This window comes from Mugil cephalus, chromosome 20 (assembly GCF_022458985.1).
Source record: "Mugil cephalus isolate CIBA_MC_2020 chromosome 20, CIBA_Mcephalus_1.1, whole genome shotgun sequence".
Taxonomy (NCBI): domain Eukaryota; kingdom Metazoa; phylum Chordata; class Actinopteri; order Mugiliformes; family Mugilidae; genus Mugil; species Mugil cephalus.
Genome location: NC_061789.1, coordinates 18062283 through 18085876, shown reverse-complemented (window position 1 = coordinate 18085876; position 23594 = coordinate 18062283). Strand labels below are relative to the sequence as shown.

Here is a 23594-nt window from a genome sequence, read left to right as displayed (position 1 = left end):
TGAGCAGGTGTACCTAATAAAGTGGCCAGTGAGTGTGTATATATTTTTCTTACTGGTGTAAATTAATATGCAAAAGGGGTGGTTTCTGTAATTTAAAACCACAATAAAGTGTTGTAGGTCACTGGATCCTCTGAAGATTGAAGACTGCAATGAAAAATGCCCAGTGACCAGTGAAAGTCAAAAGGACAACATTGAGCAGGAGAGGTGTGCCCTCTTGCGGACAACTCTGAAAACTGCAGCCCACGTGTTTCACATTGGTTCTTTGATTTATTTTCCTGCTCAGTGGAACAGGCAGAAGTCTGGCTCCATCTTCACATAACAGTTTAATAATCAGAGTAATAATCTGTGCGAAAGCAGGAGCTTTGAGAACATAGACTTTATTTATTTCATATAAAAATGACAAAAAGAAAGTCAAAAAATTTGAACAGGTGCTTCGGGTATCTTTAACAGGACAAGAGCCGGCCTGCGTCAGAGACACTGGAGAGCACACTGAGGGCCGTCACCCATCCACCTCAGTCAGTTCATATACTGCATATTCAGACAAACGTATACAGTAATCCACCAGCAGAGGACAGGGTAAACCCAGACCGAACCGCTGCAACCTTCCCACTCCTCCTCCTCTACCTACATCTCCGACTCCTCCTCACACTCCTCCTTCCTCTTGCTTTCCTTTTTTGTTTTTTTCTTACCAGTTTTCTCTCTGACCCTTCATGTCCCTAAGCCTTCCTTCTCTGATTGGTTCCAGACGTGCCACTGAGCTCTTCTTGCCGACTCAACATTCCACAGCTGGAGACTGCACACATACGCACACTCAAAAACACACACCCCTACTTACACCCTCTCCTCCTCCCCTCCCCCTCAATCTTAGTCCAACTTGTGGAGCAAAAAGAGCTGTTTTTTTTCCCCTTTCACAGCAGCTCACTGAAACACCAAAAGCTTCAGACTGAAATGGCTCCAAAGCATTCCTCCTAACAGGAAGACTGAAATGCACTCAGAGGCAACAGTTGAAAGAAAAAGGAAAATGTCTCAGGGTGCACACCAACTTGGTTGAACTCGGAAGACTGAATCTGGGTTTAAGACATTCTTTGGCTCTCATGTGTGTTCATGTCATTCACATGAGGCCTGTTTTCCTCCGCGGGGCAATGAGAAGTTGAAGTAGGAATGCTTCCAAATGTCTTTACCAGCTATACCGAAGTCAAATCACATTATGCAACCTGCATCGTTAAAAAGTGAGGCGAATGTCCTAGTGATATAACATACACAGAAGCGAGCCTTGGGCCATTAAAATGATAAATCAGAGAAATATTAAATTGCAGACCCTTTTCACGGTGCATAAAAAAAGAAATCACTGCCCTCAAAAAATGCTGAATCGGCTCCAGATGGTGGCACGGAGAGCCAAAACAAACTGACGTTAGGAATCAAAGAGCAGCAGCTAGTGACTAAAAGCAAGAGGATGAATTAGATTAAGATAACAGAAGAAAGTGCCAAAACATCTGATCATTTGATGACAACCTTCAGTCCCGCTGTATCAAAAAAAAGACAATGTAGTCTATTTAAAGACCGGCTCTCAAAACAAACTTCTACTTATGTGCACAATTATAGTGTGTGCCCTCAGACGGTTTGAGGTCACTGGTCCCTGTCACTTTCCACACATTCACATTTGGACTTCTTCTTCTCCTCCTCCTTCTCCGCTCGCCTGACAGCTGGTGCTGACGTGTCGGATCAGAAAAGAGGAGGCGGGCTCACAAAACCACACATGCATCGTGAGTAACAGTCCTCTACAGCTGCACGGAGAATGACAAATGAAAGAGAACGAAAAACAAGAAAAAAAAAAAGTTCGGATTAATACTGACATGGCAAAAAGGAAAAACAAAAAAGGTCCTGAAGAAAAGTATGTGGATATTTAGAGGCAAATGGTTTTTGTGTCTCTAGGTGCGATGGTCCCTTATGTTGTATTAGAAGTCTTTAAATCAAAATAGAAACAAACAAGAAAAAAAAAAAAAATACTATACAGTGTGCAAAAATTTACTTTGGCACCAGGAGTCATTGCTGGGTTTTTGGTTTTAGGCTGAATATTTCCAACTCCAATAAAATGATTCCCAGTAGATCCATTATGGCCTTCATGTGCAGATGGATGCATCTGATTTGTCAAGGGAGAAATTGCAAGAGCTCTTCGCTCTTGGCAAAGGAGGATTTAGAAAGTGGGGAATCAATTTGTAAACTAAACATCTGCTGCGGTCCACACAGCCCTTCAGCACTTGCTTGAAAACTTTTTTTTTTTTTTTGGTTTTCAAAAGAGACAAAAAAAAATACATGCTGCAAAGTTTTATCGGATTCTTAGTCAGCAAATGGAAATCAGCCTCTCCTGTGTCAGGGTTAGGGTCCAATCCCAGGTTGGTTGGTCAGTCCAGGGGTGGTGGGGGGTGTGGGGGGGCTCGGGCTACTCTGGCTGCTCGTTCAGCTCCATGTCGGACACTAAGATGTTCTTCTCGATCTGCTCACCCCCTCCGGAGTTGGTGCGGCTGTAGCGGGCCCCTTCGTAGGAGCCCTGGGACCCAGCAGTTCGCCGGCGGTACAGGTAGATCAAGGCCACTATCAGCATCACCAGCAAAACGCCCGTCACCATGACAACAATCAGAGTGGGCAGGTGGTCAGTGTCCACTAGGTAGAGATGGAAACCAGAATGCGTTACTCAATTTAAGGAAGAAAACAGAGATATGAATGGAGCGACATGGCAGTTGTTAACCAGACTTACATGTTACAGCTGAAGTTTCAGCACCTGCAAATGGAACAAAAGACAGTTAATTAAACATAAATTAAATGCAAAAGCACTTTGATTTCACCCTCTTGCGAGTGATTCCTCAGGTTGTCAAAAAGTGCTGCTCTTGAGCAGTTATGTTACTGCTGTGGTCTCGCAGATGACCAGCTCGGAATGAAAGCTCAGCTGACTTAGCCGTGCCTGGGTGTGAGAATGTCGTGAACGGGCTTGCGTGCGCTTACTGCGAGGACGCTTGCAGATGACTCCGTGTGTGCGATTTCTGCAGGAGCCCGGCTTCCACAGGCCACTGTTGCTCTGGATCCAGAAGCAGGACTTGACCGACAGCACAGAGGAAGGTACCTCGTGCGTCTCCCAGTTGGTGTATAGCATCTCGGCGTCTTCGCTCCAAACTAGACCCCTACCTGTGGCGGGAACACAAGCACGTGCATGTTCAGTGAATCCTCGTGGTAATCCCTAGGTTTATCTTTGGCAGAGCTAATCTTCTGTTCAGGTTTCCGGTATTTAATATTCGCTTACTAGCTTATTAAGTGTATTTTATGGCATTTCACTAAAATGATCCAATTGCTTTGACAGAAAATTGTGCAGTTTAAATAAATGAACCTTTCTGAGATAAGCCTCACTGCTCACTTTTATTTGACATATCCTTAATCAGGTTTTCCCCTTTAATTAATTGTTTAACGAGTCTACAAAAAAAGACATCATAATCAGTCAGCTAAAACTTATTTAATTAGGACAGATTATTTGTGTAAACGTAGTCTAAAATGAATCCTCTTGGATTTAACAATGTTTGAAGGTTATTAAGTCTGCCGCCTCAGTGACAGACGCAGGTGATGTTTGAGGCAGTTTCACTGGACCTTTCACGCTGATGCCCAGCCATGCGCCGTGTGCCTGTTCTGCATAGCTCTGGATGTGTTCCCACACAAATCCGTTCTCCGTCTCATCCAAGATGGAAAGAAGTTCAGCTCCGACTAGAAAAGAGAGACGGAAACAATGGTCAGGGATGCAACTCAACAGCATTGATCCCGTAGTTAGACTGATCAATGGTGCCAGGGGCTCAATGAAACACTTCTAAATTTAGACATATCGATGTGTTCTGTCAATGACATTTGCTGTGGAGAAGGTCAGGAGCGTTGCATTTAATTGGTTTTCAAAAGAGCTGTGCAGCTGTCTGGTGGAGGTCCCATACTTTTGTTGCAGGATGCGCGCGCATCCTGCTGCAGCTGGAGGCTATGCAGGTTAAAGGAGTAACAGTTGTTTCTGAAAGGCACCCACGCCCACTCTCCCAGCGTCTGAGGGCACAGGCCGGGGTACATCCACGGGTGATCCGCAGGCCCGTCTGCAAGGCGGAAAAACAGGTGTGAACACGTTTAAATGTTCACTCGCCTGAAATGTTACCCGAGAAAATGCAGTGTCACACACGTACCGCCGATCTGGCAGATAGCCGCGTCCAGTTTAGCATCGCACGAAGTTATTGTCCACTGCCCCGTGGTGGTCATGTGACCGCATCCAGCCATCTGATTGGGGTTCCCATCTTTCCAATTAAAATACGACACCTCTTCATTACCCAGCCAGGTGAAGCTTCGTCCCTGAACACATGAGGAATCATTTCATCACATTTCCTCTCGCAGTGAGGAATATAATGAGGTATCTGTAAGTGAATTTGCTCACTCCATAGCTGTAGACAGCAGTCCAGGCCGGTCTGCGCAGGCTGTTCATGAGCAGCGTGAGGTAGCCCTGCTGGTAGGGATTCTTCACTGTAGCCAGGGTCCCATTCAGAGATTCACAAAGATGCAAGGCACCGGTCCAGTCCAGGCGCTTCTCCACCACACGATACGTCACTCCACCCAGTTCAAAAGGCTTTGACAGGGAGGCAGGAATGAGGGCCGGAGCCGGAGGGAGACTTTTGTCTGAGGGCAGATACGATGATTTACTAACACGCTTCTGTGTGTTTAACGATCTGAACTTAAATGACATCATTGTGGTTATTACTGAGGATCACACCTTGTGGCTTTTGGCAGATGAATCCATTACTTTCCATCTCACAGGCTCGGGAAGCCCACATGCCAGTTTTCTGCTGTGGGTTCCCATGAATCATTACCACGCAGTTTCCCTGAGAGGGGACAGGCAAATGATGAGGACAGGAACGGATCGATGGCAACGACATGACAAGGGTATAATGAGTGTTGTGAGTACCGGCGTTTTGTTGTGGTGTGGTCCACTGTTGTCGAGGGGCTCTCCAGGTGCCCAGTTTGTGTAGCTGAGCAGCCCAGCCTTGGCCCACTGGAAATGACCTTTAGAGTCCGATGTCAGGCCCACCCAAAGGTCAATGCTGGCATTGGTTAGCAAGGTGGTGATAAAAGCTGTGAGGAAGAGACGGGAGTTGCATGACAGCGTGAATGTACGGTACGAAGAGGCTCCTCCACCCACCTGCTGATATATTCTGCTGTAATTACCTTGCTCCAAATGATTGGATACCATTGCCAGCTCTCCTCTCTGCGCCTCACATTTCAGTTTGGCTGCAGACCATGTGAGGCGGTTTGACTGATCAAATATTCTGAAACACTATAAGAAAAAGATTACTCAGGTTTTCATACGGTTAGTCTTCATACTGTAATCTTTGTTGTAGTAAAATCCAGGCCTAACATTATGCTGATAGGAAGACCATCCATCTGCACAGCCTGCTGGAGGGTGGGGGGATGACGGCGTTGGAGGAATGGTCCCTGTGACATTGACTCTCTTACAGATGTAGGGCAGGTCAGAGTGGCACTTCTGATCGGCCCAATCCCCTGTTCGCATGTGAAAAACTCAGTCTAAGCGCACGCCATTTGATTTACTCCGTTAAGGCCGTTAAGGTTCCTACCTTTGCTGGCGGATATGTGAATGCATCTGCGATCACGGCTGAGCGGATGCGGCCTCCCGAGGGCCCAGGACACGTAATTGAGCACAGAATGGTCGGACCAGTGGAAGCGGCCGTCGTTTTCGTACGTGTGAAGTCCGAGCCACCAGTTGTCCCCCTCCACCTTGACCATCTGAGGGTGAGAGAGAAACTGTGAAATTTCTATAGACATTTCTATAGACAATAAGAAGTGCAGGTTTATACCACAACGCCTCTCTAAATATGTAGTTACATACTCATGAATGGTAGTTCTGCGTTGCGGTTGCCACGCAAACACCATAATTAGTTACACATAGCCTGTGAGGTATTTTCCATGGTTCGGTCCTGATAAAGCTGACTGGTTGCAGACACAATGGTAATCATATTAGATCAACTCCTACGAATGATAATGAACATTTTTGACAAAGTGCACCGTGCCTTGCGCAAAGTGTTGGCCAGGAAAGCCTCCTCCTCAGCTGAGTGGACGGACGCCAGGGAGGAATCAAACCAGGAGCAAATCCTCTGGGCTTGATCCCAAGTGGTGCGGTGGTCAAAAAATTTATACTCCGCCTCCTGGAAGCCTATCCATTCTGGTGAACTAGTGCCTGACAGAAGGGAGATAAGAGAGGATGTATCATTTAGTTCAATATATCACTTCAGTGTAAATGATATATAAAAAAGAAAGCTTAAGAAATAGGACGCACCTTCGGTGATTTCTGGTGTCTGCTCAACACTACCTAAAAACACACAAACAGGAGAAAAGCGATTAAATAACACATATCCATCAGAGAGAAAAAGAGAGAAACATCCAGTGCTGTTGTACCTCTGGGGATCTTGCAGATCCAGTCTAACTGAGAGTCACAGTGCATGGCCAGCCAGGTCATAGTGCCCAGGTCTGCTGCAACACACTGCCGAATGTTGTAGTAGTAGCGCCCAAAGTTCTGGTATGTTAACTGGGACACAGGCAAAGAGTGAACAGATTGCCTTTCAAAAATAATTTATTAGCATCTGCTAGTACACAGGTGGGCTTGTATCCTGTCATTACTCACAGCCAGTCCGTCACTCCACTTCCAGCTGCCATTATCCATGGGGTTCCTGCGGTTCAGTCCGATCCAAAACCAGTGCTGCTCATGCTCCTCTGACTCCCTGTGGGCCACATCATCAACCACCACCACCATGACCATTATTACAATCATTATCATCACCATTATCATCACACGTCAGCTGGTGAGACATCCACACCCACCCAAATGCCTCATGGAGGACCTGCAGGACAAAGTGCTCCTCCTCTGCGCCGCTGATGCTCAGCAGGTTGGCTCCATGTTTCCGGCAGAACAGGTGAGCTTGCAGCCAACTCTGCTTCTGGTCACTCTGGGAGTAATGGAACACCTGGAGAGGGGTGATGAGGCTGGCGTTAAAATTAGGGAGTGTCATAACTGTCAAGAACTGAACATGGATCCTAAATATCTGCTCTGCACTCTAAGAGCTTTTTTATCTTTTCCGAGATGAACCTTATAGCAGTAGCGCAGGTCGCTGTTGCTCTTCCAGCCAGTGGGACAGGAGCCGCTGAGGCTTGGTGTGGGGTGAGGGACGGGGGGATCGGGGCTCAGGGAAGCGTCCTGGGTCTGGCGGCAGATGAATTTTGCCTTTGATGATGCACACTCCTTCACCTCCCACAGACCTATTGCATGGCCGGTCGCCATGGTGACGCAGCCGCCGCGGATGCTGACTGAAATAGATGCGGGGTGAAAAGCAGGTGAGGGGAAAGAAAGAGAAGCAGCAGTAGTGATGAAACACGCGGAAACGGGTGAAAATGTGTTAACACGGTTCTTAGACGGTAATTAGGAGAGTCTGATACTGAATTTCACTTTTTTTTTCCTTTTTTTTTCAAAACACAGGCATCATTTTGCTTTGATCTAAGGAAAGGTCAGCCAGTTCATATCTCGGTATCCATCAGTGAATCTAGAGCCAGACGACGCCCCCAGCTGTTCTGCGGCCACGTCTCTAGGTTTGGTTTCGAAATTATGGCTGCCATGAATCTGAATTCCAAAACAGTATTTTAGAACAAAAGTAGAATCCTCTTCGGTTTCCACGTGCTACCGGAATGACTACGTGTTTGACGCCAGAACTATGACATGATTTATTATTTTTACATGTAGTCCAAAATGGAATGCGTTAAATTAAAACTGGCATACACCGTCTGAAAATGCTCTTAGACAAGCAGATTGTCTGCGAAGCAAAGCTTTGGAGCTTTGGAGCCAAATCAATCTTTGAGGATGTGTACTTTGGCAGACGAATAAAACGACAACTTGGGACCAATCCATTTTCTCCTTTGCAGGTTAAATCCAAAATTGGCTGAGATTAATGGGCGTCATGTTTCAGGCAACTGCAAATCCGCGTCTACAGATCAGATTAAACTTTAATATCCCCTCAAGGAAGTGAACTCATCACAGCAGAAGGAATAAAGAATTGCGAGATCCACAAAAACAACAGAATAAAATGAATATGCTGCAGCAAATATATAAATTATCCAATGAATTTAATTAATACTGAAAATAATTAGTTGGATTTCAAAAGAAATAAAAACTCTGACTGTTATACTGGTTCTACTTCGCGAGCCAAAACCGCTCACACACTCATTCAAATGTGTATCCTACCAGGCTCGTCTCGATTCCAGTTGGTGTAGGACACCTCATCTCCACTGAGCCAGTGGAAGGAGCCCTGGCTGCTCTGGTCATGGAGCCCGATCCAAAAGGAATCTCCGGTGCGGCCCCACAGCAGGCTGTAGGCGAAGGCCTGGTCGAACCTTTACACATGAAATTAGACGTTTAGGGACAAAAACACGCTGTGATCTCCTTCAATCAGTGTGTGTGTGTGTGTGTGTGTGTGCACCTATTAGTAATGGTGACAAGAGCGGCTTTGTTGTCTTCACAGGACTTTCTGGCCTCATCAAAGGTGAGCAGGTCTTCTCCCACCCAGTAACAGGCTGGATTGTGCCACTTCCACCCCTGAGAGGAGAGGAACACATCTTCAGTGTGCGCAACTCTTTAAATGTGCTTACTGACACACATGTATACAAATGCACAGGTTTCAAATGTGTCTAATGCACTACAGCAGCTCCCAGACAAAACTGGCAAAATCATAAAGATTTAGTAACATCCCTCCTCTTTGGATGAAAAAGCTCGAACCCAAATGAATCCACTTCTAAAAACTGACCGCTAGACATACTGAGAAGACTTTCCCTCCCCAGCTCTGGCCCCTCCTGCCGGCTCATGTATTGCCGCGGTGGACGTGCGCAGCCGGCGAGGGGTGAGATTTTTTTTTGCGTGAGAATCAAAGTAAAAGATAGCTCACATGCATCTTTGTGTGCGTAAACTCAACCCCAGGCTTATTTTTTTTTTCTTTTTGCACAACCACATTTGGCATGTAGACAGAAACCTCAAACACTACAGCTGCTTGAGAGACCTAATCTGTGGAAGCTCATGTCTCCGTAACACGCTCCCCTACCCTCCCTCCGCCTGCGACGCAGTCAAAACAACGCACAGCTGATGGCATGTTCCAAAAGGGACACATGCTGGATGCATTTCAACTCGTGTGCAATTCAAGTTAGGTTGTAATTTACACATATAATATAATTAATACATTCATTCATTTGAATTTAGGCAGCACAGACTTGTTCTCCTTACTTTGACTCCATCACACAAAACGCTGACAAAAACCAAAGAACTGCACTGACCTACGTTCCTCTGTGAACCAGAGGAGCAAAACGGATAAATCTTGCTCGTGAAAGTCTTAAAAAATATATAACAACTTTACTGCAGTAAGCCTAATAGTGACTCTTCTTTAAGATAAGTTTAGCTCTGGTTTTGGTCTCCACCAACCCCTGAGGGAGATATCTGACTCTTTAGCCACTAAACGCTCCCAGCTAAGCATATATTTCAGAGTGTTTTCCTGCAAAACAATGTTATGAGGGTGGTGAGAGTGAACTAAAACGGTACAACGATCGTAGGCTGGATAAAAAATGAGTTGAGACATGTCACATCATGTCCACTCTATCATTTCAAACTAAAAAAAAATATATATAATAACAGCCACTTTCAGATGCCCTTTCTAATTTCCTTGGGGGGACAGCTGGGGTACTGAATTGGAATCTTTGATTCATTTAATAACCACCATAAATGCACAGAGGCCTAAACAGATGCTCACACCTCAAACCGCCTCTGGCACTAAATATATGTTTTATCATCTGTCTTATTAACACATGAAGCAACTGAGTCCCGCTGATGATTAAAACACTATCAAACAGACACTGTACAAAGTTAAAATGACAGCTTTATAATATCCATTAGATGCCTTGAGCAACGAGGCCAGCACTAGATGGGGTAAATGGGTTGAGAAAGTTGCTGGAGTCCGCAGGCTCCATATTGTTGTTTCACATGTTGCGCGAAGTGAGCTCATCTGCTCGAGACAAAGGGAAACGCCATAGGGCCCTGCAACGCGTGCCATGCCAAATGACCCCTGTCGCATTAAGCCCCCCCACCCCCCACCCCCCAGAGAGGGCTAAAGAGTCATTACACCAAACAAATGGCCCGTCCATACAGAGATCTTTGTTGAATGTGACAGCTGAGAAGCGGCACGACCCCCTAGTTTTAGATCATTTACATCATAAATCAATGTAGAGCGAAAACTATATTCAGAATCTGCCGCCAAAGGGCGCGGAGATGCAGAGACACTTTCTTTGCTGGCTATCGCCGTTCACTGTGTCAAGCACGAAGACAAGCTAAATGCAGTAGATTGACCGGGAAGATTCTCATGTTTCATTTGACTGTCAGGTCTGAGAGGCTTAAAGTCTTATCTAAGTCATAAGCAGAATAATCGCAGAAAGAAATCGTTGGTGAATGCACGCACAAAATGTTCTAAAATGCTATTTTTTTTTTCTTTGTTATGAAAAGAGTTTGGGTTGACTTTGTCTGGTAACTCAGCTGAAAACAAGGTGATTTATATTACAGCTGCAGTCCTGGGGGGGGGCATAGCACCAGTGGAAGGGTGACAGAATGAAGGGAGCGCTGGGATAAAAGAGGTCAAAGGCTGAAACATTCAGTATAATAAGCCTGTCAGCAGCTGGAGACTGAGGCTCCAATGAAACACATGGAGGAGAAAAAAAAAATCTCAAAAGGTCAGCGATTGAAACATAAAAAGTAAATCCCAAGGAGAAACTGAAGGATGCAGCACCGAACGCAAAGAGAGAAAAGCGGTAATACTTGTTCGCAGTCTTGGTGCTGTGGCTTCCCAGCACTCTTTGTTCCCGGCTTCTTGCAGATGGAGGCGAGAGTCAGATTACAAGGGCTGTCATCCCAGCGGCCCTCCTGGACATAATGGCGAGACACAAACAGAGAGAGAGAGCGCAGCTGGTAAATATATACAAACGGAGGAGGAGGCAGTGAGAGTCCGTTACTGTGCGCTGACTAAGACCACGGGATTCAGGGGTCAGGGTGAGGGTGAGGGTGCGGGGGTGGGGAGGGCACTCACAGGTCCCCAGATGGAGACGCAATCTTCCTGGGTGTTGCGAAAGTTATTGGGTTCAAAGGGGTGCCAGTATGTGAAGATGACGGGCGTGTGGTCGGTCCACTGGAAGTCCATTTGCATGTCAGTGTCGTGGAGCCCTATCCACAGCTGCTCGATATCTGAAAAGAAGAAACAGATAGATGAACGAGGAAATAAGGCCCTTTCAGTGAAGTTCAGTAATAATGTTGCACTACTACCATGACGAAAGAAAAGTTTCATCTTTTCATGTTTTGGAAGAAAGGAGGGGGAACAGGGTACAACTGTCAGGCTTCTGCATCACTTCAGCTTAATGTGAAGGTTTCGAGCATATTACTTAGGAAAATATTAAGAAGACATAGTCAAATCTATCAATATGCTCCTTTAATTATATTTAACTTAAGAATGCACACTGAGGTGAACCACTTGGGACTAATTTACCCCCTTTTAAGACACACACAAAAAAAAACTTTGAGGATTGTTCTGACAGATTTGAGTGAACTCTTTTTGAACCTCCCGGACTTAACATTAGCTGCACGCACTGCTGATCTCTGTGTTAGGCCTCGGTTGAGCGTGATGCTCTTTTCTTTTACATTTTCTACAATAAATGTCAAAATCTGCGAGAATATATCTGCCAAAATGTCAGTTTCATTCATTAACTTCAGCCACTCTTGGGAGCCTCGCAGCGCAGGCAATGACCTATGGGAACAATCGCGCTACAAATGCGCCGCTTAAGACCGACGGGCAAGGCGGACACTTCAGAAACAGCGAAAGGACAGAGCGAGGATGGAAAAGAAGGAATTTCTCTTCCGGCTGACCTTTCTTCAGGTTGCGCAGGATGAACTCCAGCTCAGGTAGAGTGTGGATGCTGACCAGGTTGGCCTCCATCTTCTGGCACGTTTTCTGAGCTGCATCCCAGTCAATCTTATCTGAAGTCACCTTGTAGCATCCAGCCTGGAAGGCCTGCCAGCCCACATCGCATTCGTATTTATCATTATCTGCCCACGAATCTGTGAAAGCAAAGAGACGAAACCCATCAGATGCGCTGCATTTCACTTTAATAGAATGATCCAAAGATGTATTCACTGACCAGTGGTGAAAGGGTCCATGGTGGCATTGGGCCTCTTCTTACAAACATATGGCAGAGCCACAGAGCAATCGCGGTTTTGCCAACGACCCGATGACTCAGTTCTTATCACGGCGCAGTTCTCCTCGTCGGCGTGATTTGGCTGCTCTGGAGTTGAGTAAGAAAAGACAAACTCTTCAGGAAATCGCTCATGCCAAGATGCCAATCCTCAAATACTCTACAGTATAAAATACTGTGGCGGTGCTGGGGAGCCGCCAAGTCGCCGTTTGAACTGAGAGTCGAAAGGTTGCTAAAAATGTGTGTGCATGCTTGCTCAGCCCTCTGTGGGAAATAAAACCTGTGCAGAAAAAAAAAGAGCACTCACACTAGAAGCTTTAAAAAGACAGACAAGCTCGGACTGTTTTTACAGGCTAACCTGGCTCCCAGTTGAGATACTTCAGTGGCGAGGAGTCGGACCACTGCCAACCTCCGTGGATGTCCAGGTCGTTGAGGCCAATCCACAAAGCGGCAGTGTAGCCGGTCAGTAAACCTATGACAGCAAGACAACACCTTTCTTACACAAGATTGCATGTGCACTTTGTCAAAGAAGTCTTAAAAACACAACACATCCATGGTGTGCTTGGCGTGGAGTTAACAGTGTGTCCGGTCGGCAGGCACTTTAACGGTCCCCACTGTATTAGGTCAGTTACGGAATAGTTATGTAAGAACAGAGTCAGCGCGGCCTGAAATTGACAGCGGGGTAAATACTCTCCGAAAATCAGATATTCCTGTTGGGAATGCGTAATAGTTCCGTCTGCGTTGTGTGCTCAATATGCAGCTGCACAGCAAATTTCACAGCTGCTGAGTTATTTATGCTTCTCACAGGCAATCTGTGTAACTAAAGCCTGGTAGACGGACAAGAAATAAAGAATCTGAAGGTTTTGATAGGTAATGATTGTAGGAGTAGTATAAATGGGAAAGGTTTTTGGAACCACAGCCAGGGAAATAATCGCAGAAATCTCAAAAACATCTAAATTAAACTGGGGTTTTGTTTTTCGCGTGTAGCAGAAAGTGCAGCAAAGTGTTTGTTTTCTCATGTAAATGTTGGCGGTTTATTTAACTGCTATTTCTCAGTGTATACGTGAAACAAGAAAAAAAAAAAAAACTCACCGTTGATGTAGGTCTGCTCATGCAGCTTGGTGATGCTCAGCAGATCTGCCCCCTGCTGCTGGCAACTGATCCGAGCCTCGCTCCAAGACAGCGTGGACTGAAAGTTAAACTGGTAACAGCTGTCTGTCAGCGAGTCAGTATCCCAGAAGGTCTCACAGGTGGCGCCTGGCAGCGAGGGGAAGGGGCAAGAAAGAAATACGGTTAGACCGGATGGCAAATTAATAATTGGCAGCGAGTGAGTGACATGACATGTGAGGTGGTAGCTTACTCTTGACGGGACAGAAACCCCAACGCTCATCCTTGCCGTAATCAAAGGTGGTGGCGCACCACAGGTGACCGTCCTCCCGCCCGATGCTGGTACAGTTGTGGAACCACTGGCCGTCATAGAGGAAGGGCAAGTAGCAGGGTCGGCCATGCGAGTTCCCCTGGATCGTGTAGATCTCTGCGGAACAGACAGACGTTAGGGCTTTAAATGGCCGCGTGCGGCAGCAGAGACAGGCCTTCCTTGTGTTCGCCCTCGTGTTCCTCCTATGTCTGTGAACTCTGCTGAACCGAAATACCTTATATGTTTTCTCAGCAGCTTGTACAATCAAACACGTGGTGAAAACAGAGGATGATGTTACAGGCAGAAAGTCAAACCGTGGTCAGCAGCAGGAAGCGCAAATACACAAAAATAGTCTGTTTTTTTGTTTTTGTTTTTGTTTTTTTTTAAGTTAAGCAGCTTTTATCTTCAACACAGGAGCTTGGATATTAGACAGAAAAACACAATTAAACATTTATATTCCAAAGCAGACCCCTTAAGGTATCACAGGCATTTTTTTGGGTAATTTTACCACATTTTTATTTTTACTACAAATACCCTAGTGCCATTCAACATTCCATAAGTATAGTATAATGTGGGGGGAAAAAGGGCAACAGGGACAGAGTGAGAGGCTGGATCTGTAGTGTTACCAAAACACGTTAGGCCGCTGGAAAGTAGGGCAGACATGTTAAACGAGGGAGGAAAAGATTTGGGAAGCTCCCTCCCTGCTTTCCCTTTCTGCTCCACCACTGGCTGACTGACTGGCTGCTCATCGGCTGACTAATGTCAGAAGCATTCCTCTCCAACAGTGGGCTCAAACTTGTGAAGACTGGCGCTTGAAAGTTAAAAATGTCAGTGCACCCAGTTCTGCCGCCACATAAAAGTGAAACGGCCTGAGCGGAGGGGACGTCAAGGAAAGGGGAGAATTTCTGGTCTCACATTTATGGCTGATCTGGTTTTAATTGCAGTCGAGCAGAGCCCATTAACTGCAGCCCCGTACGGCTCAGTGAGCCTTGCAGTATAGTTTGTCAGTGAACAACAATTGACACTGGAAAGCGGAAATGAGGCTTAACTGGGAACCACGATGGTTAGATTACATTTGGACTGAAAACTACATATAAATACAAATATACATGAGTGCAAGGACAGCTTTGTGTATTTACTGGAGGTTACAAACACCGGCAATGTTTTCCTTGGGATCCTGACAGGCAGCCACTTGCCCACAAACATTCCCTAAAAGCAACATTTTTCTATATCCATTTGATGGGACACAGATGTGGAATACACAACAGTAAGTCTATGTGCCACACAGAATGCCACGCAGAAAACCAGCAGTGACGGAGCAGCTCACAGGACCACTACAGGTGTCTTTGGTGGAAATGTTCAGTCCACATGCAGCCTTCGCAAAATGATCCCATTTCATAGATCTTTATCGAATTGAACAAGCACAACAGCACGCAGATGGTGAGGATGTGAATAAATCTCGCAAACATTCACAATTTAGGCTGGAGAAAACACGTGCACTCCTGGTCTTATGACTTAGGGCTATTTGACAACGGGAGTTCAGTCAGTGAGAGGAGAACTGTCAGAGCTGTGCTTTGCACAAATCTCCTCAGGACCCAGAACACTGGATTCTTCTGACATTTGCGGCGTCTTCCAAGATAAAGCCGAGGTGTCCGTTCACCACCTGAAGATCAGCAGTTGTGTGATTCAGCAGAAAAATGAGCCCAGACATCAAGGTAGCTCTACTTCAAACAAGAAGAAATAAAGAGAACTCCCCTTTGTACCGGCCTAGTAAAAGCCTAGACTTAATCCAACAGAAATACCGTGGAATGGGCTTCACGAGAGCATCCGGCCGCACAAGACGTCCCAACAACATGTCTGAGCTGAAGCTGTTTTAAAGCGGAAAAAATGGTGCAGAATTCCTCCTGATCATTGTGCAACTCTGATGCACAGTCACTAGAACTGTTTACTTTAGGTCAGTCCGGCCAAAGGTGGCTCGGCCAGTTATTAATTCCAGGGGTTTACTTGCTTTTCAGTGGGTGTGTTCAGTAAAACCTTCCACACAGCACTTTGTCTTCACCCATAGTTGTGAATCAGATGAAAATATGACCACGTTCTATTTCATCCATACCTTTTTTCAGTTGCTCAATTTGCGGTTTTAGTTATATCGTAACCATATATTTCAAATATACAAAAACACAGATTGAGTTTAACCACAAATGTGAAGAACACAAGCAAAGCAGAGCTTGTTTAGATATGACTCTACCTACCTTGATATATTTTGCAAGGATCTTGCGTGTTACCGTATAGTCTCCATTTGAACTTGGTGGCTGAGGAGGGTATGGAGGAGTTTGAAAACGAGGTCAACGCAATGTAGCCGTTGAGGTTTTCCAGCACCTGCGCACAGTTCCAGGTCCAGCGTACTCTGGGGGGCTCGCGGTCGCAGGTGTACACGCCGAGAGGAGACTTGTCTCGCCGGGAGGTGTAGTTGCCAGTGGTCACGCCCAGGCACAGCGAGGAGCCCAGGTTGAACAAGCGCCCCCGGGTCACCCACTTCCAGCGCTGGTTGGGTTCCTCGCAGGAGTGCGACAGGGAAAGGGAGTGGTCCTGCACCCCCAGGCACGCATCGGCACCCTCAAGGAAGAAGCTAAACTCGTCGGACTCCACTGGCGCTGTGAAAAGACGGTTAAACAAAAACGCAGCAGTCAATAACGCCGGTGACAGCGGAGTTTCACGTAAGTCAATGTGGCAAGTGGAGCGGTCAGGGTCTGGATCAATATCTCCATTAATGGATGTGCTGCTGGGTTAGGTCTAGAGCTAGTGTAGCTATTAACCCCCAACATAGTCTGTGAAGATATACAGCAAAGCTCCCAAGAGGAAATAATTAACTTGCAATGAAATGAGAAGTGGCTGCACATGTTTTTAATGCAACGTTAGCGATCACGTTTGAAGTACCTCACCACCCCCTGAGGTGTCAGGAATTTACCCCTCTTCCAGAGTTCAGCATGGATTTACCTCTCACCTGGTTCACTGCAGTTTTGTACAGCTGGTTGTGACTACAGAGAGAGCCACAGCTGGCCTGTGTGGCTGATTGCTATACACTGAGATATTTGTCATTAGGCTCTTTAAGGTGACATAGCTGACTCATGTAAACGATTTACAGTTTTAACAGGTCTGAATTAGATTACTTTGACCAAACTTTAATGGTCCTCGGGGTTGAATCTGTTTTTTTTTTTTTTCAGCCCACTGATGTCTATTAGGCTGCTTATAATGGCTCTCTGAGGAGCCATAGCCGCCTGCAGAGCAGCGTTACCCACAGGGCCTTACATTATTCACATTTGAATTATTTAATATGAATAGAATGTTAAGTAATTATAGAGTTATTGAAAAAAAAATGTGTTGAACTTAACTCATTCGGCATGAATGAGCACCAGCCTCAGTGAGTAGACTTTCGGGAAACGAAACCAAGCACCCTTTCCCAAAATATACACGGTTTCCTTTCATTCCTTTTTCTCTTTAAGGTTCTCTATTATCATGAAAGGGGAAGAGATCGGTGTAGGATGTCCTTATCCATAGCAGAGGGTATGAAGTGTGAGGGTGGGAGAAAGAAAAATGCACGGGTCAGAAAATTTAAATAATCTTCAGTAATAAAGCCAACATAAACTTCTTCACCCTCAACTTGAGATTGAAGACACAAAGTGAGAGCCTTGGCATTCCTGCTCGGCAGGCTTCGGTGAGAGGCCAGGAAGTCGGTTAGCCGGGGAAAGACCACTGGGCGTCTGGTTAGAAAACATGACTCTCTCATGTGCGGGTAAATCAGTCTGCTCAGATTCTTTGTTTCCTACCTCTCAGCTAAAACCCCTCAAACCTCCTGTTCTGTTTTTATGGACACAGACACAATAGAGTCTCATCAAGGGCTCCATAAAAATCCCTGTAATCTAGAGGAGGCAACCGACACGCCCCTCTCCTTGCACTCAGCCTCTGCGGTTGTGTTTCTCAGAAGTAGTTTTTGCTCGCTCAGTGGCTCACTACAAGTTAAAAACGGCTCCGTATAGTGTAATCAGATGTAATCACCCACCCTGCTCTTGTTGAAGAACCATCCATTTTACAATACGATGGGCTTGTTTACTGCCAGTTCACTGTCACGATCATGAAAGGGTCGAGCATGTTGATCCTTCTGTGAGCCTTTAAATATGCCCGAAACTTCCCAGCTGCTTCTGAGACAAAACTACCCGTTCAGGTGGCTTTGAAGTTTCTCAGTCAGCCAGGCGGCAGTATATCCGAAAACACTGAAAGTAGAGCAGCGGGACTCGTGGAAGGATTTTTATTCGCGTCACTCCTAATGCAAGTCAACCCAGATCTGGATGGAACACTGCATAAAAATACAAGCAAAGACAGCTGGGAGCCTCCCTTGTATTAAAAGGCTGTCAGAGCGATGCCTACCCGTCGTCAATGAAATGAATGTCCTTATCGATTACTTTTCAGACCAATTAATCGCTAATTCACGCTATAAAACACAAGAAAATGGTGACCAGACCGATAAGAACAGACAGACTTTAACCACAGCAATGAGAACGTGCTGAATTCACTAGGGAGCCCTCGTCTGAACAGCTCTGCTCATTAAATCCCATCGTGTGCATGAAATTTTGTTTGGCAGCAGTCTCTAGTAACAGCTTGAGGTCAGGTGTAAAGGTAAAGGTAATACATGAAATACAAACTGTATATATAAATATAAAATAATACATATTTTTTATCTTATCTTTCTTTTTACTTGTGGTTTTTAAGAATATTTCTTTGATGTGCTAAGCCACTGTGACCAAGTAATTTCCCTCGTGCATCATTAAACTCTGTCTAAGTCTAAGTCATCCACAGTATAAATATTCTGCAGTATTTCAGTACTCCTTTGCAAATGAAAAAAGACAGAAACAGAAAGGATGAGCAGAAAACAAAGCAAGAGACTGCAGTCAGTGAAGCTGACTGAAGCTGAGTACTAAATAGCTAAATGAAAGCTGCTAGCGTAGCCTTGTCTACGAAACTTCCTCCAGCATCCCAGCACTTAATGAACTCTTTCTCTGACGGCATACGTCATGAGGTTTTGTTTAGTCCTATTTAATTTGTGAAATTACAATATTTTACCCAACGTTGCTCTTTATATCTATATATTACAAGTAATACAGAGAGTTCTGAAAATAAATCAGATTATTTATCGGATGATTTATTGTGACAAGGCCCCCTGGAGAATCAACAAGGCCAAACAGGAATTGTGTCAGCTCATATAAAACCTTCTATTTGTTTTCTGTGTTGCAACGCTCTGCGGTGTGACAGTGGTAATGAAAAAAATGCTGAAATGCTCTTGATTTAGGATTCAGTTCCACTCAGTCTGTGGATACTACGCTAACTCGAGGAGGGGAGGCATAAATGCCACTAAATCACTAATCGCTGTTTTGCCATATTCATAATACGAATTAAAGTCATTTTAAAAATAGATCCGCTTCAAAAGAGCCTGTGGGAAGACTTTCACACCAGATCCAACCCAGCAAAATCAGCATCACACCGCATTTGAGTTCACTTCAGCACATGAATATAAGCTCAGAATTAAAACGGTGACGATATGAGACGATCCGGGCAAAAAGCTTTTGAACCACCGCAGACTACCTAAAGCTGAGGCACCAGACGGCGAGAAGCAAATTCAGACAACAGTTTTAATTCCGTTCAGGAGGGGTACAAGACTTGATGTTTGATGTGAGAAAACTCCCGGGCAATCAGAGTGAGTGCAGAATTCCAGATTAACTTTAAGCCCTGTGAAAGCTAAGCCACAACAGCTCTCCTGCTGTGATCTCATCCCCTTCTTTGCCCTGTCACCCCCATTTTTTTTTTTTTTTTTTCAGTGCTGAAGACTGCTTCCTACTGAAAAGAGAGGCTGGAGCTCACGGCCAAGAACAACCGGTTTCATCTGCCAAGAGAAGCAGATATTCCCAGAACCTCCGCCTCTTCAAAAACGGTTGTCTATGATTTCAACATAGAGGTGTTGGTGACTAATCAATGGCACGTCTTATCTTGATATAATCAGCATGCTCCAAATTACACTGTTTGTTAAGGAGTTGCTTGTGGCTTGTTGCTGACTCCAGATCATTCAGTGTTCCTTCCTTTTATTTATTATTTCATCCTTGTTTCCAATCTTAACCTCCGGGTTATAGAAGTCTCATACTTTTCTCAAAACCTTGTTTTGACAGATGTCCGACATTGAAAAATAAATATTAAAAAAAAGGAGAAAAGAGAGATTTTTACTGGCCAGTGTGATAAAATGGCAACTAACAAATAGGCAGGAAACTCCAGGCGGCTGTGTTTGTTTCATTGGTGTTTTATGGTGGTCTGGCCTCTGCAGCAGCCCACACTGTGGATAGGCTTTACCTCATCCAAGGGGCACGGGGGAGAGAAGGAGAGAGGATCACTACTGGAGAAAAGAGCATATTTGCATTTTGCAGCCACACTCTGAAACGGAGAGCGCTGGAACCTCCAGGAGAGTACAAATCAAATTTAGAAACCAGAGTGAGAATAAGTGCACATTGTCGAAACTTTCCATCACTCCCACACTGAGGCGCAGATATAAAGGCCATTCCCGTCTACCACGGTGTAGGTTTAACCGTTAAATCACTTTGAGATAAGTTAGTCTCTGTCGTTGAAGGAGAACCGTGCTGCATTTAAAGTTTCTGAATTAATATCCAAAAGGTGTTGAGGTCTGTGGAATTGGACACCACCAAAGCCTTGATGACACTGATAACAATGGGAATGACAGAAAAAGAGAAAAAGAAGCAAACTTAAATCATTCTGCGTATCGTGAACATCTTAGGTAACCATTTTTTCCCAGTTGTTTTCCACAAATTTACCAAGATGGCACGTCTTAGTATGAGACAAAACAACACCTAGTTTCCTAAGACACTGCAGAGTTCAATAAAGCTCACGACAGTTCTGTCTCAATGATAACGCAGAGTCGGCCGGGGACTGGAAAACAATTTGACTCCAAAGTTTCACAAGACAAATCAGCAAGCCTTTATATCCCTGTGAATCCCCTCCATTCGGCATAAACGTGATTGACAGGGGATTCTCAGCTTTACAGACAGAAAAATGTGCCCGCAGATGGGTGCGAGGCATTTTAAAATTAAGACACTAAGCCTCGCCAAAGGGAGACTGAGATCATTTAAACCCGAGCAGTACATTCTCAGGAGTACAAATAGAGAGCGTAAACTTCCATAACTTTTTAAACTCTGCGCCTCATATGATGATGCCAGAAAATTCGCCAGATTGCTCAGAAAAGCCCCCAACAAAACATTAAAGCTGGTAAACTTCCGGCTTTAAACAAAATAAGTTTTGTCATACAATTTGTCTAATCTTTATTTGCGAACAGTGCTTACAAGGAGGGTTTAGGTGGAGTAATGGCCTGCTAGCTGTTTAGAACCGGACTGAATGTGTTAATTGCAGGCTGGAACAGGATGCAAAGGTCACATCTGCCCGCAGGGTGCCAAATGAAGCGTCAAACCACGTCACTTTTACAATGCAGCTTAAAGAAATTCGAAAACAGGCCAGAACCTAAACTTTAAATCATCTTTAAGCTTTCTTAACTTAAACTTAATGCAACTTAACAGAAAAAAAATCTGAATGCATAAACATAAGCCTGGAGCCCCAATTCCCTCCTCCCCCCAGTTTTTCTCCACATCTGGTTCCACTCACTCCTCGGACTTTTGGTTCGTGGCATACCAACGCACCAAATCCACATCCAGGAGCCTTTTAGTGCGTTTTTTTTTTCTGAGTGGAAGACATTATCAAAACATAAGCATGCACAATAGATTGAGTGTCTGGCCAGGTTTCCCCAATTCTACGGGAATGAAATCAAACGAGAGTGATTTTTGTTGTTGTTGTTTTTCTCTCACCCGTTACGCTCCTATTCAGTTCCAGACTGAGGATGAATAAATATAAAGTGCATTTGTAGAATAAAAGTTGCCGATTTGTCCATGTCGCCTTTGATTCCTTGTTTCGGTCGTCGCTCCGCATGCTGGCAGCCACAACAAACGCACGCACACGCTGCAAAATAAACCCAAACAAAGAAAGAAAAAAAAAGAAAAGAAAAAGAAGAGCAGCCGGAGCAGCGACTGCCCGAGGGTTTTACTTTGAGGACGAGTGGTGCAGAGTTGGTGGCGAGTTTGACCGCTAGAGCTCCGTCTGCCTCTCAGTCAGATGAGACTGAAATGAATGGAGCAGCGTCAACAGCGCATACGTGTGCGTGTGTGGCGGTGTTTGTATGGTTCCCAAAGTGAGGTGCGGGGACCCCCAGGCGTCCGTGATGGGTAGCAAAAGTGAACTTCAACTATCGATCATAAAAACTGACTGGAAGTGCACGTGGGGCCACTTTAAATAAATACATAACTATGAGGTAATGCCTTCTTTTTTATTTATTTTTTTTAATCAAAATTGTGACTTTAATCTCAATGGCGGTTTATACCTTCACGTTAATTTGACGACGTAGCTACAGCCAGGTGCATGAGCACATGCAGACCCTAGGTGTAGCTGACGTGCGCCTCCCCAGAAATGTTGGCAACAAGAGTTGTGATTAGTAGCACCTATAGTATTTCTGCTGCTTTTTCATCTCTGTAATTTTCAAATTGATTGTCTCAGATCAATGCAAATGGAACACACCGAGGACAGGTTAACTGAAGCAATATTAAGTTCAGAAATACAAACATTTGCATGATTCGTCTTCGGTGAAATTTCAATCAAAGTTTAAGTCACCATCGTTGACAGTGAAGCAGGACGTACAAACAAAAATCAACCCGACTGGCAAAATAAGACAGGGCGCCGACTAGCATTTGGGTGGCAGTTTTACAGAGCACAAGTATAAATGGCTCACACACTTACAGTGTCTATGTCCCGCAGTATCTAAATGAGCCTTAACGCCACATCCTGACGTGCATCTTCCCAGAAACTATGTGTCATGGCGACGTAGACCGCAAGCGATGTCAGAGCAGATATTTTGATTAAATGAAATAGTCTAAAATTATTAGAATCCATCCACTAACCTTTGAAATCTTTTTATACACATTCAAAGAAATTCCCAGTGTATCTTGAGTTCACATTTGCAAGTTATTGTTTCAGTACCTTATTTACACATCCTTATTTTCATATTTCCCGTGGTTTAATAATAGATGGTTAATGATAAAATCATAAATTCAGCTACACCAGTAGCCTATGTAAAAAATGCTGAACCATGAGAATCTGGACATAACAAAGACTATCAATTTAATCCCATAGTATTCCTGTAGTTATTAATATTTAACAGCTTGCTTTGTTTTACCGCATACTTGGATCTCAGCAGGGATGGGATTTTGGACCACTAAATTAACACGGTGCTTTTTCAATAGAGATCGATTTTGCTGAAATATTCACGCAGAAAATGAATACAACTTTCCCTGTGCAAGGTTTGCTGAAAGAATATTTTCACCTGTCACTATGTAATAAGTACTATGTGTAGCCTATTATGGAGTTTCAGTGAATTTAAGTATAAATATTTCATAATGTATGAGAATCACAAATGAAAACCCACTATTGGTTTTTAAAATGAGGTTTGTATTAATACTGAAAAGCAGAAGCAGTTCCAGTTTTCTGAACATATGAGATGGCATTCATTTTTTAATCAAAATTGTGACTTTAATCTCAATGGCAGTTTATACCTTCACGTTAATTTGACGTAGCTACAGCCAGGTGCATGAGCACATGCAGACCCTAGGTGTAGCTGATGTGCGCCTCCCCAGAAATGTTGGCAACAAGAGTTGTGATTAGTAGCACCTATAGTATTTCTGCTGCTTTT

The 23594-nt window shown here is 44.7% G+C and overlaps 1 protein-coding gene across 1 annotated transcript; it reads right to left on the bottom strand.

The window, feature by feature from the left end:
• Positions 1-361: 361 nt before the first annotated feature.
• mrc2 (mannose receptor, C type 2) lies at positions 362-21998 on the bottom strand. Its single transcript, XM_047572312.1, has 29 exons — positions 21664-21998; positions 16006-16407; positions 13700-13873; positions 13432-13596; positions 12698-12811; positions 12286-12429; positions 12014-12205; positions 11184-11338; positions 10916-11020; positions 8547-8662; positions 8312-8460; positions 7166-7383; positions 6901-7043; positions 6704-6800; positions 6478-6607; positions 6359-6391; positions 6093-6259; positions 5640-5808; positions 5423-5565; positions 5233-5341; positions 4973-5139; positions 4781-4889; positions 4448-4686; positions 4203-4365; positions 3966-4115; positions 3634-3747; positions 3001-3180; positions 2756-2779; positions 362-2661 (listed from the first exon to the last, which is right to left on the bottom strand). The coding sequence occupies exons 1-29, from the start codon at positions 21782-21784 to the stop codon at positions 2441-2443; spliced, it is 4413 nt and encodes a 1470-aa protein (XP_047428268.1). The 5' UTR covers positions 21785-21998; the 3' UTR covers positions 362-2440.
• Between the last annotated feature and the right edge of the window lie 1596 nt (positions 21999-23594).

Bases quoted from the DNA above. Each gene is read 5' to 3' on its own strand.
- mrc2 (XM_047572312.1), bottom strand. From the start codon at position 21,784: ATGCGGAGCGACGACCGAAACAAGGAATCAAAGGCGACATGGACAAAT. The intron at 7,044-7,165 runs GTTCATCTCGGA...ACCCCTCTCCAG, and splicing joins ACCTGCGCTACTGCTATAAG to GTGTTCCATTACTCCCAGAG. The intron at 3,748-3,965 runs GTATGGGACCTC...TCTCTTTTCTAG, and splicing joins GCGCGCATCCTGCAACAAAA to TCGGAGCTGAACTTCTTTCC.